General features: G+C 41.7%; 2 protein-coding genes across 2 annotated transcripts in view; one reads left to right on the top strand and one right to left on the bottom strand.

Moving 5' to 3' along the window:
* Positions 1 to 4,604: 4,604 nt before the first annotated feature.
* On the top strand, positions 4,605 to 6,447 carry LOC105390412 (alpha-1,3/1,6-mannosyltransferase ALG2). The gene has a single exon (XM_011561715.3). It carries the CDS (start codon positions 4,736 to 4,738, stop codon positions 5,999 to 6,001), a length of 1,266 nt encoding a protein of 421 aa, XP_011560017.1. The 5' UTR covers positions 4,605 to 4,735; the 3' UTR covers positions 6,002 to 6,447.
* Positions 6,448 to 6,936: 489 nt separating this feature from the next.
* The window catches only part of LOC105390588 (activating signal cointegrator 1 complex subunit 3), a 46,060-nt gene continuing 29,287 nt past the window's right edge, over positions 6,937 to 23,709 (bottom strand). Inside the window, exons 33-44 of the mRNA XM_048622217.1 lie at positions 23,047 to 23,183; positions 22,531 to 22,618; positions 21,878 to 22,006; positions 20,972 to 21,130; positions 20,479 to 20,620; positions 19,555 to 19,745; positions 10,161 to 10,351; positions 9,747 to 9,915; positions 8,441 to 8,728; positions 8,061 to 8,195; positions 7,538 to 7,739; positions 6,937 to 7,095 (exon numbers count right to left, since the gene is read on the bottom strand). Coding sequence (XP_048478174.1) covers positions 6,950 to 7,095; positions 7,538 to 7,739; positions 8,061 to 8,195; positions 8,441 to 8,728; positions 9,747 to 9,915; positions 10,161 to 10,351; positions 19,555 to 19,745; positions 20,479 to 20,620; positions 20,972 to 21,130; positions 21,878 to 22,006; positions 22,531 to 22,618; positions 23,047 to 23,183 — 1,977 coding nt within the window. The 3' untranslated portion in view covers positions 6,937 to 6,949. The remainder of the gene's footprint in view (positions 7,096 to 7,537; positions 7,740 to 8,060; positions 8,196 to 8,440; positions 8,729 to 9,746; positions 9,916 to 10,160; positions 10,352 to 19,554; positions 19,746 to 20,478; positions 20,621 to 20,971; positions 21,131 to 21,877; positions 22,007 to 22,530; positions 22,619 to 23,046; positions 23,184 to 23,709) is intronic.

Genomic DNA, 23,709 nt, shown 5'->3' with positions numbered 1-23,709 from the left:
CCTGGGTCAAGTCATTGCTGAATGACGCAGGGATAAAAGCCACGCCTGGAAGCGTTAGAGCTGCAGTGGCTTCAAAAAACTGGGTAGACAATTTCCCCCTCGATAGTATCTTAGCTCAGGGTAATTGGCGCTCTGGAGATACTTTCAGACAATTTTACCGTAGAGAAATAAGGTCCAATCATTCTAATACAAGTATGAGCAATCTGTTTCGTTGTGCATAGGCGATTTATTATATACTTTTGATGATTTGTTGATTGAAATTATTATTGTAATCAAGATGGATCATTATAAAATAGTGTAACTGATATTAATATTACTAATGTGTTACTGTAACTCTTAGTTTATTTTTATTGTTATGTATCTATCAATGCAGAAACAGTTAATTGTTAATGATTTTCTTATGTATAGGTACCTAGGTTGGATCCAATAAAGTTTATAGACTGTTAATCATTTTGTTTCAACTGCTTATTAATTAACTCCTCACACAGCTCAAAATTTTTACTCTCCTGACTCATGCATCACTACCTGACTAGCCTCTTGCTATCAGTTAGAACCTAGAGATCACATTGGCGTCCTCCACCGCCAGGCGATAACAAACACTTCTCATTATATGTATAGGCTTCGAATAGCGTACAGTGTTTAATATTGGCGTTTTAACTTACAATAAAACGCTTATTAAATACTTACCTATTCGAAGCCTATACAATAAGTTCTGCCTGGCAAACTTATTTAATGACGCAATGAGGCAAGCGCCGCGCGTCGGCCCTTATATAGCCGAGCGCCGGCCTGCCATGCGGTGGAGGAAGGAGTAAAACGTGTGCAAACAGGTAACAAAAACACGATTTAGGGAAAACGGAAGTGCCGCTCTCATTATATGTATAGGCTTCGAATAGGTAAGTATTTAATAAGCGTTTTATTGTAAGTTAAAACGCCAATATTAAATACATGGTAAAGCTGTAAAAAACACAGAATAATTTATTAGAAACAATAAGAGTACAAAATAAAACAAGAATGACTGTTAAAACAAAATTTACTCTAAATTAAGTGAACATAAACACAAAAAACTCCTCATAGAAATGACAAAGGGCTGAGGTTGGAACCTCGCAGAATGCAGGGGCTTTTCTTGATGAACTCTATCTTCAAAAAGAAGCCCCAAAGAAGGTGGACCTGGTGCAAGCCGGACTCTGTCACGAAAAATGAAATCGATTTCATCATCATGACTGATAAAGAGGCATATATTCAGAGATATCTCAGAGATCAATCGCTTTAATCACCGTATACTCAGAGGAACTCTGAATATCGATCTAAAGCTTTAAGAACGGCGACTGATGAAGCCCACCCTTTGACCAAGTCTCCGCCAGACCACTGCCGGGTCCGAATGGTTTCAGTTGGAGCTTAAACATTTATTTGACGTATTGGAAACTACTACAGACATTGAAGAATCCTGCAACGACGTGATCAATGCAATACAGAAAGATGGCACTAGGTTCTGTTCAATGTAACACACGGGAAGGAAGTTTAAGCTTTCAGGCGAGACTCTTTGACTTAGGGAGACCAAACGGCTTGTGCTGGACCATTCCGTCAGAACTAGAGGCTCTCAAAAAATAATAATTAAAAAAATTAAAAAACCGACTTCAAAAAACCACTAAAATGTAAGAAATAATTTAAGGTTTACACAAATTCTACTCGTATGAGACAGTACAAATATACCTAAGCAGGAACTGTTCTTTTTTGATGTTGGTGCGGTGACAAAGTAATCTGAAGAAATATGGCACCAACTTCAAAAAAGAACAGTTCCTGCTTAGGTATATTTGTACTGTCTCATACGAGTAGAATTTGTGTAAACCTTAAATTATTTCTTACATTTTAGTGGTTTTTTGAAGTCGGTTTTTTAATTTTTTTAATTATTATTTTATTTAATAGTTTTTAGTTTATTTGTAATAATTTTCAATCAAAAGTAAGGTGCAAATGATACCAAAATGTCCTACTAATCAATACGAATCATTCAAGCCTAAACACGAAGTAGTTGCTATATACCGTTGAGGAGTTCCCCTGACTGCCTTCCGTTTCCATCATCAGATCAGCTCAAGGTCACCATCATATTTTTTTGTTATAAGAACTATATTTACGTTCTTAATTTCATTAGAATCGGTTAATATGTGCCCAAAATTGAAATTCATACCCTGTTTTTACCCCTTTACCCACCCTTGGGGGTGAGATAAAATTCTGAAAAAAAAATGGGACCACCTGGAAGCTCAACCCAATACAACAAAAAAAGAATTTTCAAAATCGGTTCATAAACGGCGGAGGAGTAATCGGTGAACATACATAAAAAAATATATATAAAAAAAAAAAAGATCCCGACGAATTGAGAACCTCCTCCTTTTTTTGAAGTCGGTTAACAAAATGATGGTGATTTAACACACTGCGGATTGAAGAAGCTATTAAACAAAACCGGGGATCGAATGTCTTTGCTAAGCAACTTGAAGGGACCCTAATGACAAAATTGTCAACCAGCCGTAGCAAAATCGACTATTCTAAGCTGGAGATACTCGCAGCGATCAAGGACTTCCATACCCGATTGTACGCTTCTCACGCGCAACAGCCAGAACCCCAGATGTGTAGGTCTATTGTTTTTCAAGAAAGGAGACAAATTGCTCTTAAAAACCTATAGACTGATCACACTCTTGACCCAGTGAATAAGATGTTTATGTACATTTATAACAGTCATCACGAGACTTGATTTGATGAATTTCAGCCGCTGGAGCATGCCGGATTTTGTGGGGGCTATAGCACCGTCGACAACATACACAAAGTTCGGCAGATTATACAGAAGAAGGAAGAATATAATCGGCCTTTGTGCCTAGCTTTCGTAGACTACAAACATTTGTACTCCGCCGAGATCTGGGCTGTTCTGGCATCCTAGCAGATATTATTAAGTATGTCAAATAGATTGACGATACATCGAGGCGCTGAAGTGCCTAAGGACACTGAAACGATTACTGTCCAAGTATAGAACCAGCCACAAGATTTATCCATAGGCAAAGGGGCGTGAGGGAGGAGGACGTAATTTCTCCGATACTGTTCCGTGATGCATTGGAAGATGTATTTAAAACTCTGGACTGGAAAGGACTAGGCATCAATATCAACAGTGAAAACATATTGTCATTATATTTTGTTAGCAATATGCACATACGTCTTTGTGACATGGCGATAATTATTTGAATGCGCCCCACTGATGTTTATACGCCGTTTATACGCCTCTCTGACATGGCGAAATTATTTAAATGCGTCCTACTGATGTTTATACGCCGTCTATACGCCTTTTTGACACGACACAAAATTATTGTTACATCGTATACGCCTTTATGTTATTTATTAATATCTCAAAATCTAGTTTACTGAAAATTTCAAAAAAATTACAGAACGTGTATTATAGTATAGGAATCGATTGGAATGAAAAACGCAAAATCGATTTTTTGCGCATACGCCCCTCTGGCATGAAGGCCGCGATTTATTTAAATTGTTGTACTATGGATGTGTCAATGATTTCAAAAGGAAGGATAGGCCCTTCAGAACATTTTACTCAAACCTTCTTCATACAAGCAAAATAACTGTTATCTGTCATAATTTGTTTGAACTATGTCAGTGCCTAGCAACTATCTTGACGACGTAACCTTGTACGTGCGTTAATAATTTACCATCCCGGACATTGTTTTATTATTTGCAGGCGCCATATCAATAATTTAAGACAAATCCAACTACTAAAATTAAAACTGTTTTGGGCTGTAGACCTGTAGAGCGTCCCGTACAAATGGACTAAAAATCACGCTCCAAAACGTAAGTGTGTGCAACAAGAAAATGTTCTCGGAGGATAGTCAACAAAAAATGACGTCCGCACAAGGTTACAGCGCGCGGCCATTGTAGACTTTGGTAGTAAAATAATTATCACTTTATAATGTGTTTATTACTTAATTTAATGGTAATTACCGATGATACGATATTCGATGTTTCTTTTTGACCTTCGTATACTTAATGGTTTTTGCAGCCTTTCACAACACAACTACATATTTATCACAAGATTCACAAGACCATCTCTCGGCCACAGACAACTGTCGACTGAGGAGCGTTGGCCCTAAAATTACGATTTTAGGGCCAACGCGCGGGTGCCATTTTTTTGAGTGGGAGGCCCTGTCCTTACGCTAGTAATATATATGTCAATGGGATGTGTCTACAAATCTGGTACATCCATAAGTACCAAATTTTTGGAGACATCCAAATTCAAACAAAACCTGGATAGCTGTGTCTAGAGTCGAGATCCTAAATGCAGAAAGGGAAAATCTACCAATGGGGAGGAATAGCAGGTAACTAGATCGTCTCTCGTCGAATCTGCCACAAGGAATTGGAGTATTTTTTTTTACTGCATATCTAACTACTGGTAGGTAGTAGCGCAGCTTCTGGCATAGGTTCAGTTTCTGGCCTCCTGCAGTCTGGTACTCTGGTGGTAGAGATACTAGAGATGTAGAGATGGCGAATGCAATGCTCAGAAAAAGGAATCTTATATTTCGATCTGTGGCAAAATTACCAGATTATTTTGACACATGAACACAGAGTACTAGAAATAAAAACTTTCCTTCCTTGCTAATCTCTTTCTTGCATTTAGATTTATTTTTACCGTTCATGAGTGATTTGTGGTTTAAAGTTAAGTGTAATCCTTAGCATTAGTTCACCAACAATGGTGAAAATCATTTTCCTCCACCCAGACTTGGGTATCGGGGGCGCAGAGCGGCTTGTTTTGGACGCCGCATTGGCCTTCAAATCTAGGGGACACGAAGTGGCGTTCTACACCAATCACCACGACCCAACTCACTGCTTCGCCGAGACTAGAGATGGCACGTTCCCGGTGACCGTGGTCGGGGACTGGATCCCGCGGTCCATCTTCGGTCGCTTCCGGGCGGCGTGCGCGTACGCCCGCATGGTGTACGCAGCCGCATACCTCGCCTGGTCCGTCATCCCCGTCGAGGAGCCCATGCTCATATTCTGCGACCTCATCTCTCTCTGCATCCCCTTCCTAAAACTAGCCAGAGGACATTTCCGAGTGGTATTCTACTGCCACCATCCAGACAAACTGCTGTCACCTGACGGTGGAACACTGAAGAAACTTTACAGAGCACCCTTGAACTGGCTGGAAGAACTAACAACAGCGCAGGCTGACAAAGTTCTAGTCAACAGCAAGTATACAGCACGGGTGTATCAGGATGCATTCCAAAGGATTAAAGACATTCCAGATATTTGCTATCCGTCAATAAATACAGAGTTCTTTAATTCTACAACTCCTCCTCCTTTGAAGGAGATAGTGCCTGTTGGTACGGACAAGTTCATATTCCTGTCAATAAACAGGTATGAGAGGAAGAAGAATTTGCAGCTGGCTTTAAGAGCTCTGGAGCATTTGAAGCATTTGTTGAGTGAGTCGGACTGGCACCGTGTGCACCTCATCATGGCCGGCGGGTTCGACCCTATCAACTTGGAGAACATGGAGCATTACATGGAACTGACTGACCTCGCTGCAGAACTGGATATTGAAGATAAAGTTACTTTTATGAAGTCACCAAAAGATGTAGAGAAAGTTTCTCTGTTGTATAACTGCAAGGCCCTGGTGTATACTCCTTCTAATGAGCATTTTGGCATTGTGCCACTGGAAGCTATGTATTACAGCAAGCCTGTGATAGCCGTCAACAGCGGTGGTCCTACTGAGACAATAGTTAATGAAGTGACAGGCTTCCTCTGTGATCCTAGCAGTGAAGCTTTTGCTAATGCCATGAAGAAGTTAGTTTTAAGCAAAGAATTAGGAGAAAGATTAGGTGAAGCCGGCAGGAAGAGGTTTGAGACTAAATTCTCCTTTGATGCTTTCACAGAGCAGCTAGATGGGATCCTCACTCGTGAACGCCAGTTTATATCTGAGGCCCGGGCAATAGGCTATGAGAACAAGAAAGCTAAATAACATGAAGCCAGCACTCCAACAATATTTGATATTGTTTGAGTGTTCCTAATACTTACCAAAGTTCTTGACTTAAATATTTTTTTATTGAATTGTTGCTTTGAAATCACAAAGTATCTCACTTGAAACATAAGCAAGTAGCTTAGTACTTACATATAACTACATTTAAACTTTTGCATTTTTGTTTGTTGTTTAGTCTATTAGTGCACATTGATTGATAATACTTCTTCCTAGTTGTATTAGAGAAATAGCTTATTTATTAGCTCTATGTATTTTGGATAACTAATGCCATGTTGTAGCTTTTTGACTGTAAAAGAGATTACATTATTGTTATCAATCGTGTAAATATGTAAAAAATGCTAATAGGTACCTACTACCTAACATAAATGTATGTATAATTATAACTAATGTAAAAAGGGGTTAATTAATAAAGCTGTTGTAACAGAAAATAAATATTTTTTATTGTTTAGGCTACTATTTAAAATAGATACACAAGCGTACAAAACATTCCTTATCATTATCACCATCATAAGGCATATAAAACAAAACTTGATTTACAATACCTTAGTAATGTAATATGTAAAAACATCAGTATCACTTGGCTAATAATAAAAGACATCACAGTCAAAAATAAGTTCCGATTTTAGGACAAGGCAAACAATCTTCCTAGTTATATTACGTAGTTACATGAAACTCTATACATAGTTGCTAGTTTTATAACCAGTCTAATCCAGAATTCAGTCACAATCAAGTCAGATTTAGAAATATTATTAAAATGGCGGATTTCATACGATGGAGTACAGTCATACGAGGCCTACATAATACAGTGTAGTATGATGCAACATCACGTGATATCAACAGTCCGTCCGCCATTTTCACATTGTTTCTTTATGTAGGCGCCTTATAATAAAATATTGCTTGGTTCAGTTAAAATCCTTTAAGTATTTTTTATCACTCAATGAGAGTTTTATCCATAGTGAAGACGCGTTCCTCATTGTCGGCGGGCATGGGGTCGATGACCTCTACTTGCACGTCGTACTGCTGGTCGAGGCCGAGGTAGCTGTCGCTAGTTATGTACACCGTGTAGATCACTCGACCTGCAATATATAACATGGCTTTGTTACTTGTGTGCTCCAATAACAAGATAGAAAACATCTAGGTAAGTAGCGAAACCCTAGTATATCGCTAATCTATCTAACAGGATTAATTCGCTAATAAACCACTAACTAAATAATAATGTCACAGGCCTGACTGTACACTCCGGGGAAATAAAAAAACCCCTTTTATTTCCCGTGTGATATAAGATATAGAGTGACAATAATACCTGACAGCGGTAAGGTTTCTTTGCACACTGTGCGATGAAAGGCAAAAGGCGATTTTACAAAATCTTTGCGGTCCAACGCCACAATGCACCGTGTACCTTCTTACCTTTTGTTACGACACATGCTTCAAACAGCGAACAAAAATAAACGTCACGAGTTCAAAATAAAGTGGCAGCTCAGGGTGGCAGTATTTCAGCCACTGCCTGTAAATACTCACCAGTTTCCGGTGGCGTGTGGAAAGTCAGCTGCTGGCTAGAACCACCCCTCAGCGTGACTCGCTTCAGTGCGACCAGCTCCGCGCGGTCAACGACCCCGAGCGACACGAACCAGCCTTCGTTCTTGCCGCGGGGGAAGCGCGGACACAGCACGGAGCTAGGGTTGCCGCCGCGACGGTGCGTGTCGAGGACTAGGGTGTATTCCTGTGGAGTTGGATTTAGATTAATAACTAGGCGCTAGGGTTACCAAAGTGGCCCTAACGGTGGGTGTCCCAAGACAAGATGGTATGCAAAATTTAAATGTTTACTAGCTGTTCCCGCTAGCTTCACTTCGCCTTCAAAAGTTTTCCCGTGGGAATTCCGCGATAAAAAGTATTGTGTTTATCCAGGGTGACAGCTACCTCCATACCATTTCATTACAATCGATTCAGCCGTTTTGATGTGAAGAAGTAGCAAACATACACACACATAGTCACAAACTTTCGCCTTTATAATATTAGTAACTAAGTAGGATTAATGACAAACCTGGTCAGCATGCAGCGGCACCCAGTGGTCGCGCGCGGGCGGCTGCCGCACCGGCCGGGTCTCCTCCCCGTCCACGTCGAACCACGCGCCGCGGACTGACACCTTGATGTCGACTGTCGGGAGGTCGCATATTGCCTGGAATTTATATGGATTGGTTTGCAAAACTTTTTTTAATGCTCTTTGTGGGTTTGAAGCTAATAATTAAATAGCATGATATCATTAAATTTAATATCGCAACAATGGGGAGCATTTTAGCTTATAAGGTATACTCTTAGCACCATCTCATCTTGTATCAATCCGTCCCAATATCGTCACCACATTTGGAACTTTAAGCAATGGTCTAAAATAGTCTAAATTGGAATAACAAATATGAACCTCACCTTATAAACCTGTTCAATCTGGTGCTCATCGAACTCCTTTCTCAAATACTTGGCTAACAACTCATAATTCTTCGCACACGCCACTTTCAGTCCATTCAGCATCATACACGGCTTCCTAGTATCCTTGCTCATTTGCGTGAAGAGGTACAGATGGTGGGACTCTATGTGTGGGAGGGTGGTTAGGGGGGAGTCCATGGGCCAGCGCGCCTGGACGATGGCCTGCATGAGGATCTGGCAGGAGAGCGAGACGGGCAGCCAGCCGTATTCGGATGAGGTGTCTATCATCGCCTGTAAGAGAATTTTAGATTAGTTTTTTATATTGTTTTGGTGTAAGAGAGCTTATTTGCATTTATAAATAAAATGAAAGAAGTTTTTTTTATTTTCTGACTTGGTTAATAGGTACTCTAACTTCAGACAGCTTGAGAGAATCGAAGGCATCGATCGGCATCATAAAATGCTTTTGTAAGAATTACCTATCTCACTGACGGTAGGTACAGTCAGCTGTATAAGTAGTTATTATAAACTTTGTACCTTGTCAAACTCACAAACTGCCTATTCAAACATTAACGTTTTGTTATATAGTCAGTTTCACAAGATACAAAACTGTATAGCTACTTATGCAGCTGACCGTACATAAATGAAAAATGCAATATTTCTAGTTACATACGACGGATTTCCTCTAGCTGCTATTTTACAGTCCCATTCACATTTGAAGAGTCTTTGCACAGTTATACCTGGATGACCCTAATACTCTGGTCGAGCACAGACTTGGTGTCGGTGAGATAGTCCGTGTTGGGCAGCTGCAGGCGCGTCATGTGAGCTTGCAGCAGGAGGAACGCCTTCACGTGGGACGAGTCCAGTGACAGCGGGTCCACTGGGAGACGGCACTCTTTTGATATATATAGATAAAAATGTTCTAGTATGTACTCTTAACCTCAGTCGGTCCCTTAGAAGCAAGATCGATTGCACATAAAAAAATGCATTTTCTCTCCTCTTCTTGGTCTAGCTCCAACAATTTCACTGTCCCATATATTTTTTACGAGTCTAGTGACAGCGAGTCTAGTGGTAGTCAATATGTTGTTATTTATGTCATGTTTAGTGCCAATTTCTCCATTGTCGGTTAGAGCATAACCAGGGAGTAGTGATTAACTTTTGACACATCTGTCATGATTTTTATATGGAGATGACGTTTAATTTATAAATCAATCCCTGTCGGTTAGATAATCGACTATGGAGAAATTGGCACTTAGTCAATAAAGTAGCATTCTATTCTATTCTATTCTAATACTCGTATGCACAGTTATACCTGGATGACCCTAATACTCTGGTCGAGCACAGACTTGGTGTCGGTGAGATAGTCCGTGTTGGGCAGCTGCAGGCGCGTCATGTGAGCTTGCAGCAGGAGGAACGCCTTCACGTGGGACGAGTCTAGAGACAGCGGGTCCACTGGTAGACGGCATTCTTGGGATAGGTCCCTGGAATGGATTATAACATTATTTGGTAGGTACTCGCAGTGAGTGATTGGTTTCTAACTTAGGCACAATACCTACTACATAAATAGTCTACAATAGTCGTCTTGAAAATATACAGCTGACCTAGTTTGAACAGAAAAACAGCAACTATTGCCATTTTCCAAATATTTACATTAAAAAAGTTATCCTTTTCTCAATTTTATCACTTACAAAATAAAGAGAATCAAAACTACACCTTATAATCTTACCCGTTAAGCACATCTTCGTTATGCCGCACCGGAAGCGTAGCGTATTCCTCACAATCAGCCAACACTCGCAGCAGTTCGTCAAATGTTTGCGTGTGTGACAAATGTTCGCTGAAGTGGCGCATGGTCTTGTGTGACAAGTAGTAGTATGAGGCGATGCGACCCATCCAAGTTGAGGTTATTGTGCGTTGGTCCTGAAAAAAGATATTCGTTTATCTATAATTGCAAAAGTATGTTACTTTCCTTTGTTGATATTAACTAGAGCAAATAGGCTTATCTACTCTTTTTTTGAGGTGAAGCATTCGGCCTACACCTATTTTAGAACTGCCCAAGTTTTTAAAGTTCTGAAGGGCTCTACACGACAATACCACACATATATGTATACATTTGGCTAGCATGTGTGTACGGTGTCGTACATATTAATTCAATTGCAATAATAACTAACTACTGAGCAGTTCATATTACTTAACTTATCGAGAGAAACTTACCGAATCTTTCTATACTTATAACTTACGTGTATTGTGTTGTGGTGATTATAATAAACCTGGATAATATCACGGATCTTTCATCTTCTACCAACCTACAAACTTAAGTGTGCGGTAACACCGTACATTAATGGTCCTTCGACAGTGTGAAACTTGGTGATCTTTTCTACGAAGCGCATCGGTTTAGTCTGGCTTCTCACCAGCGAGATCCCCCAGATTAGATTGAGACGGGCGTACGTAGCTAGATCGTGTACCAAGTGTTCTTCGAGATCCTGAGGGCCAGTCGGTGAACTACAGCCGGCGGACGAAACAAGGATATCGGAGGACGAACCAGCAAACTTCAACCACTGCTCGTTCCTGTAACTGCGGGGCGGGTCTACTACTTCAACTACTGCTCGTTCCTGTAACTGCGGGGCGGGTCCACTACTTCAACTACTGCTCGTTCCTGTAACTGCGGGGCGGGTCCACTACTTCAACTACTGCTCGTTCCTGTAACTGCGGGGCGGGTCCACTACTTCAACTACTGCTCGTTCCTGTAACTGCGGGGCGGGTCCACTACTTCAACTACTGCTCGTTCCTGTAACTGCGGGGCGGGTCCACTACTTCAACTACTGCTCGTTCCTGTAACTGCGGGGCGGGCCCACTACTTCAACTACTGCTCGTTCCTGTAACTGCGGGGCGGGTCCACTACTTCAACTACTGCTCGTTCCTGTAACTGCGGGGCGGGCCCACTACTTCAACTACTGCTCGTTCCTGTAACTGCGGGGCGGGCCCACTACTTCAACTACTGCTCGTTCCTGTAACTGCGGGGCGGGCCCACTACTTCAACCACCAACATCAACAACATCGTATTATCATCAACATGGAAGATCTAACCAGTCAGCAAACATGTTTTAAAGAGATCCAAACGTTATGTACTAACTACAACAAGGACAGCTCTAGGAGGAAAACTGAAGCTTATCTAGAAGAACGACTTGCGAAACTAGATGAACTATGGAAAAAATTCAACGAGAAACACAAGAAAATCTTGGAGGAAGTGAAGGAAAGAAATATAACTTATTTTACGGATGACGTTCATGGAAAACTAAAGGTGTTCTACGAAACCACGAGGAAGGACATTACAACCAGGCTAAAACTGATGCAAGAGCAAAAGGCTACAACTTCATTGGACTTCGACTGTTCGTGGATATCAGAGATCAGCGGCAGCATACTCTCGAAACAAGAAAACAACTTCAAAGCGATTGAAAAACTGATGTCAAAAATAAACTTGGATAACACCGAAGAAAAATGGGAACTTGAAGAGCAGCTGTCCAACTTGAAGGCCAAATGGCAGGCCATCGACAAGCTGCACTGGGGAATAGAATCTGAGCTGGATGAAATGACTAACAAAACTTACTACGCCAGATTTGATAACATTGAAGCCAAGTACGACGAAATGAGAAAGAAACTCAATAACAAGATCCATTCAACCATTCATTACCAGCAGTCGGCACCGAGAGTTGAAATTCCCGAGTTTTATGGAGACTATAAACAGTGGATATCATTTAAAGACCTATTTTTGGAAACTATTCACAACAACCCGACCATCAACAAGGCGCAAAAGATGCAGCATCTCAAGACCAAACTACGCGGAGAAGCCGAGAAAATCGTGCAGCATCTCAACATCAGCGCGGATAACTACGAGTCCTGCTGGAATTTACTAACTCAACGATACGACAATCGTCACTTACAGTTTGTGACTTTCATGAACAACTTAATGAGAACACCCTCTATACAACAACGTGACGCATTTAACATAAAGAAAATGCATGACGTCATCAACGAGACAATGAATGGATTGACTAACATCGGCATAGATACTAGAACATGGGATCCGATTATCGTATACTTAATGTCGCAGAAACTTGACGCCAACACGTATGACGAATACATAAAGTTAGTGCAGGATCAACGATCACTACCGAAGTTATCTGACTTCATGAGCTACTTAGAAGGAGCATTTCTGGCATACGAAGCAAAGAAAAGTACGAGGAAAGATTTCACCCCCCCAACTCCCCAGAAAACTTCACCGGGGATAACATTTAAACAATATTCACCAATCAAGAAATCCAACTATGACGTCAAACCAACATACTCAAAAACATTTCATACTACGTTTGGTCAGTGTCCCTTATGCGACGGAAGACATGTGCTGATGCAATGCCCAAAGTTCGTCGACATGAACACGAGGCAGAAAAATGACACAGTTATGAAACTTCGAGTCTGCAAAAACTGCCTGTACAGCCACGAAGAAAATGAATGCAAATCAGCAAAGACTTGTAAGGAATGCAATTTGAAACACCATACATTGCTGCACTACAACCGCAAGTCAGAAAACCATCACTCATCAAATCATTTATCATCGGATGTTCATGAAATATTACTAACTACGGTTCAACTACAAGTACAGTCGGCTGACGGAAACTATATCACTCTGCGGGCCCTGCTGGATCAAGGGTCCCAAGTAAACTTAATAACAGAAAACGCAGCTCAACTACTTAGGCTGCCTAGAATGAAGATGAACGCTACAGTAAGCGGAATCGGAGCATTAAGTGGGGACTGCAAAGGAAAAATAAAACTTAACTGCAAATCATTATACTCGGACTATCGATTTGAAACTCAAGCGATGGTTATGAAGAAAATAACTAACAATTTACCAACTACAACTTTCGAAAAGGGCGAATGGCGTTACTTACAAAACTTGAAACTCGCCGACCCTGACTTCAACATCTCGCGTTCAGTGGATCTGTTACTTGGAGCGGATGTATACTCTAACATAATTCTGGAAGGACTCCTGAAAGGCGACCAACAATCCCCTACTGCACAACACACGCAGCTAGGGTGGATTCTATGTGGAAAGTCGAAAACTTTGAACTGTCACGTGACTCTAATTGAACTATCAGAACTAACTAAATTCTGGGAAGGTGAAGAAATTATTCCTAGTCATCAAGACACACCTGCAGATGAACTATGTGAGGAATTCTATAAGAAGACAGTACGTCGAAGCCCAGATGGAAAATACATAGTTAAGATGCCCTTGCAGCCAGACTATCAAGAAAAGCTGGGAAATTCACGAAGCATCGCCATCAGCCAATTTATACAGCTGGAAAAACGATTTGAGAGACAAAAGAAACTGGCTATAATGTACAAGGACTTCATGAAGGAATATCAAGACCTGGGCCACATGGAACTGTCTAGAAACTCACCATCAACACCTCAATGCTACTTACCACACCATGGGGTGCTCCGAGAAAGCTCCACGACAACTAAACTGAGAACTGTATTCAACGCTACGCAAAAGACCTCAACTGGCTACAGCCTCAACTCACTTCTGGAAAAAGGTCCCAACCTGCAAAAGGATATACAATCACTGATACTGAAATGGAGAACTTATAAATACGCCTACACTGCCGACATCGAGAAGATGTACCGCTGCATCTGGATTGATGAAGAGCAACAGCCGCTTCAAAAGATAATCTGGCGTTCAACGGCAACAGAACAGCTGCAAGAATACCAGCTCCGGACTTTAACGTATGGAATGAGACCAGCACCATGGCTTGCTATGAGAACGTTGAAACAGATAGCCTTAGATGAAGGACACCAGTATTCAGCTGCTGCCCAGGTGCTACAGAACGAATTCTATGTCGATGACCTGGTCAGTGGGCACCACTCCCTTGAGGAAGCCGTACAACTTCAACATGACCTCATCAACTTACTACAAAGAGGAGGCATGAACTTAAGAAAATGGTCGGGGAACCATCCGTCGCTACTTGAAAACTTAAACAAAGAGCAGATCGCACCAAAAAACAACTTCAACTTTAAAAATGACGAGACGCAAAAAACCCTTGGTATTGAATGGAATCCAGAAAATGATTCATTCCACTTCAGATGGACACTAGAAGAAGGTCCCATAACTAAGCTGACTAAGCGAAAACTACTATCAGAAATATCTAAACTGTATGACCCACTTGGCTGGCTCTCCCCAGTGACTGTATCGGCAAAATTACTTTTTCAATCACTATGGATCAGTAAGATTGGGTGGGACGAGCAAGTTCCAGAAGATGCTTATCAAGAATGGGCAAAATTAAGAAGCGAGATTCACGTGATAAAACAATTTAAACTAATGAGATGGATGGGTAACTGCCAACAAAGAATAGAGCTCCTGGGATTCTGTGATGCGAGCGAGAAAGCTTTCGCTTGCGTATTATACAGTCGAGTACAAGATGAAGATGGGCGGTACGAAATATCTCTACTCGCCGCTCGAACAAGAGTAGCTCCGAAGGCTCAGAAGACAACACTACCTAGACTGGAACTGAGTGGAGCCTTACTGCTGACTAAACTGATAGAAAAGGCTCAGGAAGCACTAACTAACTACACATTATCCGTGACAGCATGGTGCGACTCCCAAGTGGTCCTAGCATGGATAAAGGGTGATACGTCAAAGTGGGAAACATTCGTAGCCAACCGCGTACGAAAGATAAGACAAACACTGACACCCGATAAATGGCACTATGTGAAATCTGAGATGAACCCGGCGGACTGCGCGTCGAGAGGTTTATACCCGAGCAAACTACAAAACTTTACTATGTGGTGGCAGGGCCCAGAATTTCTGCAAACCTGGGAACAGCAAGAAACTTTAAAAGAAGCTGCATGTCTCTACACTGAGAGTACAAATAACCACGAGAACTACGAGGAAGATCAAAATACTTCAAAACCAGACCACTTCATCCATGACCTACTCAAGAATAACAGTTCGTTAACCCGAGTAACTAGAACTGTGGCCTACGTTCAACGCTTCATCAACAACATGCGAAACAATGCGATGAAATGCGACACTCCTTACTTAACATCATGTGAGTTGATAAGCGCAAATAAAGATATAATAAAATATGTACAGCAAACTGAAATGAAACAAGACTATCAACTTCTGGCGAAAAAACAGTCAGTACGGACAACAAGTAGTAACTACAAACTCCAGCCTTTCCTGGATGAGGAAGGAATAATGAGAGTCGGGGGACGATTAAGAAACTCACTTCTACCGGCCGAGATGAAAAACCCTATCATCATTCCGAAGAAATCGAGATTCACCTGGCTACTTATAAACCAAGCGCACCAAGCAGTACTTCATGGCGGGGCGCGCCTAACATTAACTTACATCAGACAACGTTACTGGATCATCAGCGGAAATAGAGTTGTCAAACAACAACTTCGTCAGTGCATCCGTTGTCATCGCTACAACCCAACTAAAAACTACCAGATGATGGCGGACCTACCAGAACAAAGAGTGACCCCCTCGAGGCCCTTCACCCACACTGGAGTTGACTTCACAGGCCACGTCGACATAAAACTGAATAAAGGAAGGGGAGTCAAGACTTCCAAGGGGTACATTGCCATCTTTATATGTATGGCCACGAAAGCGGTTCATATTGAACTTGTATCCGATCTAAGCACAGAAGCGTTCCTAGCGGCTCTCCAGAGGCTCTGCTGCAAACGAGGGACGCCAGCTCACCTGTATTCGGATAACGGAACAAACTTTGTTGGAGCTGCAAGAGTTCTACGGCAAGAGTTCAAAGAATTCAAAGAAATACTATCCCCACTATTCTTTGCGGAGATTGGAAAACTAGAGATAAACTGGCACTTCAATGCACCGGCCTGGCCGAGCGCTGGTGGCATCTGGGAATCAGCGGTGAAGTCTATGAAGCATCACCTGCGACGAGTAACAGGAGACACGAAACTCACATACGAAGAGTACATCACTCTACTGGCAAAAATAGAAGCATGCATGAACTCCAGGCCTCTATGTCCACTAACTGAAGACCCAGAAGAACTTGAAAACTACTTAACACCTGGGCACTTCCTAACTGGCGGTCCGACGATGACGCTTCCACAAGCAGATTACAGCGATATTACTACTATCGACATTCGGCGTCGCTGGCAATTAACTGAGCACATGCTTCACCACTTCTGGAAGAGCTGGTCTCATGACTACTTGATTAAACTTCAGACGAGAGCTAAATGGAACCAGCCTACAAATAATATCAAAATCGGAGATTTAGTACTGGTGAAAGAGGATAACATTCCACCTGGTAAATGGGCCATGGGTCGCGTTCAAAACGTACACCCCGGACGAGACGGGTTGGTTCGAGTAGTCACATTGAAAACTCAAAATGGATCTCTTCAACGACCAATCGTCAAGGTGGCTCCATTACCCATACAAACAAGTCCCGAAACAACAACTACAGAACAAAAAACGAGCACAGAAGTACAGAAGCCAACAACTCCAAACTCAAGACCGAGAACACAAACAAAAAGATGCCTATCAAGTTTACTAACTGTATTATTAACACTATTTACGCGCATAACTGAGTCACGTGCGAACAGAGCTCAAATTACATACATCGAATCAGACCGACCTATCTACTATGACTCAATCGGCAAACTACAAATGATACACAACGAATGGCGGCTTGTCATGTATTATAACTTAACTAACTACTGGGACAGCATACGACGCGTCGAAAACTATGTTAATGAAACCGAGAAGTGGTGCCAGAAAACAGATCCTCGATACTGCAAAACGACCTTCAATCAACTACGTCACGAGATGCAGGACCTCGAGCACTATAACAACATACTGCTGTCCCCACACGTACACCTGAGTTCCAGCAGGAAGAAGCGAGGGTTGATCAACGCAGGAGGATACATTGCCAACAGTCTCTTTGGCATATTAGATCAGCACTTCGCCGACAAGTACCAGAACGACATCGAAGCGGTTCAGAACAACGAAGACTACTTGTTAGATCTAATCAAAAACCAAACGTCCATTGTAAAGCTACAAAACTCAGTCTTAAAGAGAAATGAAGTGCACATACAGCAACAATTTGAAATCATAGACGAATTCATCAATCAGACTAACTCAAACTTGATAACTGTCAAAGAAGATATAGAGATAGCAATGGCGACCAGCTACTTCAACTCTGCTGCAATGTCTGCCTACATGCTCATACAAAACTTAAAGAAGATACAAGAGATGCTCTACAACACTCTCACCGACGTATACAAAGGTCACATCGACGTACACCTCATCACTCCTACCAACTTGATACAGCAGTTAACATACATATCAGGACAACTTCCAAAGACGCTATCACTGCCTATCAACGACATTGAAAAGGATATTCGAGACCTCTACAAACTTCTCTACGTGAAAGCCAGAGTAACTGAAAGCTACTTCATCTTTGAGATGCATCTGCCACTTATATCAGATGAGGAGTTCAACATCATGCATATTATTCCTCTACCTATGAAAATGTCTCAAGAAACAGTTGTTGTCAAGACGAGTACCGAATATCTAGGTGTAAACTTCAAGAAAAATACCTACATATCACTTACGGGTGACAACTTGAGAAGGTGTACGAAACAAAAAGACGATAGCTACTTATGTCACAACAACATTCCTGTCTACAACTTACACAACGACAAAACGCCATGCGAAGCAACTTTACTCGGACATCCGTCAACATTGCCATGTGACGTCACACGCACGACATGTAAGGAAGAATGGAAGGAACTTCATGCACCGAACACCTGGCTGGCGATCTGCTGCGGCTCGTGCAGCTTACGAACCATCTGCAACACTAAAATATCGTCTTACATGTTAACGGCGTCGGCCATCGTTACCATAAATCAAGGATGCATTCTACAGTCGAACGAGCTAACAATTTACGCTAACAACAAATACACAAGCAAAGCAAAGATAAGCTATGACATAATGCTACCCGAGACAATGAACTCAAATGTAAACAACATCGTGAACTTGACCTATACTAAGGTTCCCTACAAGCTGACATCGCAAAACGCTGACATATTGAAATTGGAACAGCAATTAGCGCATCAAACAGAAAGCGAACGCACACTACCAACGCGGATTACGAGTCATGACATTCACCAATATGTCATTGGATACTCTGCCCTATTCCTGGTGCTACTTGCTGGTGGTATTTGGATGGGGAAGAAGCTCCGCTGCAAACCAAGAGAGACCAAAGGAACAAGACCAGACAAAGATGAAATTGAACTGAGACAAATCAGGACGACATCCCAACTGGAGGCTGCGAGACGACCGGACAACCGCGCCACGGGACCAAGAAGACCTGATGACGCCGACCAGACGCAGCGAGACTTCATTATTGGAGCAAACAATTTAGCATTTAACTTTGACTAGCATTTGATTCTATTACCTAATGAAATATTTAATTTAGCATAACTTCTTACTTACTTTATTACTTAAGTACTTGGTACTTTTCTCTCGATATCTTATCTTTTACTTATTTTGTTTTTTGTTTTCTCCCTTCGGGTGCCCAAGATGTACGGTGTCGTACATATTAATTCAATTGCAATAATAACTAACTACTGAGCAGTTCATATTACTTAACTTATCGAGAGAAACTTACCGAATCTTTCTATACTTATAACTTACGTGTATTGTGTTGTGGTGATTATAATAAACCTGGATAATATCACGGATCTTTCATCTTCTACCAACCTACAAACTTAAGTGTGCGGTAACACCGTACAATGTGCCACCTATAATTAAGTATTTAAGAAACGCAAGCTGTGTCGGCGACTAGTAGAGTATAATCTTAAGTTCTTTTAATTGTCTAAAGATACATTTATCGTAGATTATGTAGACCAAATATATATATATATAAAACTTTTTGAAAATGTAAAATATGTATACAATTGACGTTGTGATATACGAATTTCAACTTTTCAATTGACGTAAAGACTCGGAACTCGTGAGTTTCAAAGTCAATTTTATCCTTGTAGTACCTAAATTTACAATACGGTCTATGAATTTAAAGGTTTGTCCCTACCTCCTCAATCTCCACACAGTTGGCGCTGGCGAGCTCATCAATAGACGTCTGCACGAGGTTGCTCAGGTAGCGGTTCACATCCTGGGGCTCCACGCTCTCCAAGTGGTAGTAGGAAGGGTTCTTGAGCAGCCGTCTGAAGAAGTACGTCCAGGTCAGGTAGTCTAGGATGTCTTGTTTTGTCTGGACCGTGCCTGGAAATAGAAAGCGGAAGAATACACATTTTGGATAGGAATAATTGAAGTAAATATAATTATATTTATTAACACATTAAAAATACATATTTCGTTCATTTAAATTCTACTAATCAAAATCAATTCAAAATCTACGATCCACAAAAAGCTTCGTCATTAACCTATATAACAAATGTTATCAGCAATATGCCTCGTCAAAAATCACTCAAAAAGGCCACCCCGAATCGTACCTGGCCCAAAGGTACCCATTATACTCGCAGCATTACCGCGTTGTATAGCGAGTGATATCCTTTGAGCGAGGTACGAACCGGAGCGGCGGTCATAACCTCTGATAACTATACGTCGTCCAAGGCCTTTTAAAAAAGACCTTGCCTCAGACCCCCATACTCCACTTGTCTCAAATGCTACAGGACTGAAGTGTTGTTTGTGTTCTATAAATCTACTTTCATTATACGACATTTTCACCGTCAGAAATATCAAAAACATCTCATGATAAAGCTTGTACATCTATAAACTTCTTCTTCTTACATGTATGAAGCCACTCGTACAACACAAACTGAACAACACTCGTAGACTAGCATGGCGGGAACGGGCCCAAGAAGAAAGTTAGGACGTTTTAAAAGAAGCTTGCACAATGGTTGCATTCGTGTATTAACTAGCATCGTTATATAAAAATCAATAAACTTTACCAGATAGATAACTGCAAATAAATTAAATAAAAATGATAACTCACCAGCAACAATCTCCGCGTTGAGATGGTCGGGCAGCACGCCTAGAAGGCTGGACTCAACCGGGAATGGCTCGTAGAGGAACTTCTTGTAGAAATTCTTCTTCTGGTCGTGAACTAGTACCACTGCCACGCCTTCGTTGTCGTACTGAGGAATGAAAGCGTAAGTATTAGGGATACAGCTGGTGTTGCGTTGTAATGAGGGTATTGTAAGTAAATAAGTTTAGGAAATTGAATCTACATGCTACAGGCTCTGCCTAGTTTGAGCCCGAATGGCCGCGTGTGAGATGTTTCTTTATTTATAATTATACACGCTTTAATGTACACATCACAGACGTCTATTGTCTGTGGTACACATATATTAGAAAAGTTACAAATAAAAAAATATGTGTACAAAGGCGGGCTTATTGCCAAAAAGCCAATTCTTTCAGACAACCTGATGGCCACACTCCACAAATTAATATTAAATTATAATAACAAAATTCAAAGGTGCACAAACCTGCGGCCTTCCCGCGCGGCCCATCATCTGCAGCACATCCGTAATAGGCATGTCCACGTATCTCTTCTGTTTGCCGTCGAAGTACTCCGTGCCCTTGATCACCACCAGGTGCGCTGGGAAGTTGACGCCCCACGCTAGCGTTGCTGTGCAGATTAGGACCTTGCGGTAGAGGAGATAGGGTTGAAAGTTAACTTAAAAAAAATCGACCCTACATATTACGGGTACTTGACACCATAGGATAGCATTGCCGTGGAGATTAGGACCTTAAAGGAGTCTACACATCAAACCCGCCGACCCGCCGACACAGCCCGGCGGCTTGGTGTCGGCGACCCAAACCCGCCAACCCGCCAACATGTGTCATGGGGCTGTGTCGGTGAGTTAGTCGGCGGCAAGAAATCAGTACAACTTTTTTACCAGCCGGCCATGCCGCCGACTTGCACGTGCGGGTACGAGTCGCCGACATGATTCTTGAAACAAAGTCGCCGACACCAAGCCGCCGGGCTGTGTCGGCGGGTCGGCGGGTTTAGTGTGTAGACTCCTTAAGAGTACGTTTAATAGGGCTAAAAGTTGTCAAATATCTTATCACAAGAATAATTCGAAGTACTCGTTGCTCTTGATCACCACCAGGGGGGTCATTCTCCAAATCGACGGCCGGCACGCTTAAATAACAATAATGAAGCACTAAAGGGTTGATAAAGTGTACCGAAAGGGGGTGATTCAGAACAGAATTCGCCTTGCTACACCCTCTTTTTTAACAACCTATAAAGTTGAGTAAAAGTCCACCAACACCAACCCGCACTGGGCCCGCGTGGTGGACTAGGCCTAAAGCCTTCCTTGGCCCCAGCAGTACGGACGTGATGGGTTGTGATAATGACGATGATGATACATATAGTAAAGTGATCACACCTGTATCTTCTGGTTGATGAAGAGCTCCTCGACGGTGCTGCGGTCACGCTCGTGCAGCCCCGCGTGGTGGATGCCGATGCCGAACGCGAGGGTCAGCTTCAGGTTCGACTCCCGGATGGACGACAGCACCTGTGTGAATGAAAATAATACGTTTTATGCGACCGAATGGTGTAATGGTAAATTTTATAATAATTAGAAGGGTGCATGAAATGAGCCTGTCAATTTACACGGACGTAGACGTAAATTTTAATTTATTGGTAGTTTGTTTGGTGTGTGGAAAGGAACCAAGGTGAACGCATCTGATTGTATATTTCATCTATACTTTTCACTGTTATGTTCTGTACCTAGTTCTCAAAGTAATTATTAAAAGGAGGAGATCTTTCGGAACAAATAGGTTCCTACAATATTCCCACAGCGGATTTCAAGCCCGGGACATACTACACAAATGTAGTAACCTCTAAGAAATTCGTTCGTCACAATATAAGAGGGCCTATCACAGACTAGCGTGACAATTCGATACTATTTTGATACACACACTTTTGGAACCTAAAAATTTGCTTTACATTTTGTAAGCTAGACATTTGACGATATGCAAAGTAAACGGAGGTTCGAAAATTTTGTAATCGTAGCAAACGTTTTTATAACTAAATCACCTGTTCCATCTCAGACTCCTGCATGTGGAGGAATTGCTTCGGGTTGTCTTCAGCGGCGAGGTACGCGATCAGATCCAGCGCCGTCAGTCTGCAAGGGAAGTTAAACATTTTTGTAGAAGGCATCGAACTAGAAAAAAGGCTGAAGGAAGCTCGCTAACTAAAAACTGAGGCACCCTATGTAAGTTAATTTCATGTTACGACGAGCCGACACATACACATTCACACTCAAAGTAAATCAGTGCGCCGCCAATACGACGCACCTTACAACGCACCCACACACTCTCATGTCACCGCCATTGTTGTGCCTCAGTTTTTAATAAACTGGATTCCTTCCGCCTTTTTTTCTACTTCAATGGTAAGAGCCTAGTTTCTTAATTTTTCATATAATAGTTAGCTTTGTAAAGAAAAACAATAGACATTGACAATTTGACACCCTGTTTATGCTCTAAGCTGATGGCTGGAACGTGGGCTTGTTCATGGTCATCATGTGGTCAACTCTAGTGAACGTGACTGTACCTGGTCTGCCTGCGACTAGACACGAACACGAGCGCGGGCGCGCTGGGCGAGTGCGTGCGGATGGCCTGGAACGTGGGCTTGTTCATGGTCATCATGCGCGGGCAGTAGTGCCGCCCCGGGTGCCCCGATATGTGCACCTGGAAGGAACGGACACAGATAGATAAATGGATAAGTCAAAAATTTACTTAACACAATACATACTCAGGTTACTCAGCAAGATCACTAATATTAAGATTACATAAACACACAGTACCGTTTTACGTGAATTTTGACATTCGCCAAGAATTAATTACACTTACGAGCAATGAAAAGGTATCAGTGATCGTAAATATACTATTTTAATTCTAAATTAAATGTGTAAAAATGAGGTAAGTAATTTGGTGTTCATATTGTGCTCTTCAACTTCACTTCACTCTGGAACTTCATTGCTCTTGAGCATAGAACAACGCGGACTCGTTTGAGTTTAAAATATGTCAGAAATTTTAAAAAAATACATATCTAAAATTGGTGTTGTAGCAGTTGTAACATACTAGCTTCCCGCCCCGGCTTCATATTATTATACAGAAACAATTATGTTATATTAATAATTATTATGTTGCAAAAACAGCAGTTTAATCTGAGCCCGAAAATGAAATCAGAATAATAATTTCCCCCAAAAAATAA

Source organism: Plutella xylostella, chromosome 7, assembly GCF_932276165.1.
Source record: "Plutella xylostella chromosome 7, ilPluXylo3.1, whole genome shotgun sequence".
In the NCBI taxonomy this organism is placed as follows: Eukaryota; Metazoa; Arthropoda; class Insecta; order Lepidoptera; family Plutellidae; genus Plutella; species Plutella xylostella.
The sequence above is the reverse complement of the archived record's forward strand: the minus strand, read 5'-3'. Positions and strand labels throughout refer to the sequence as shown.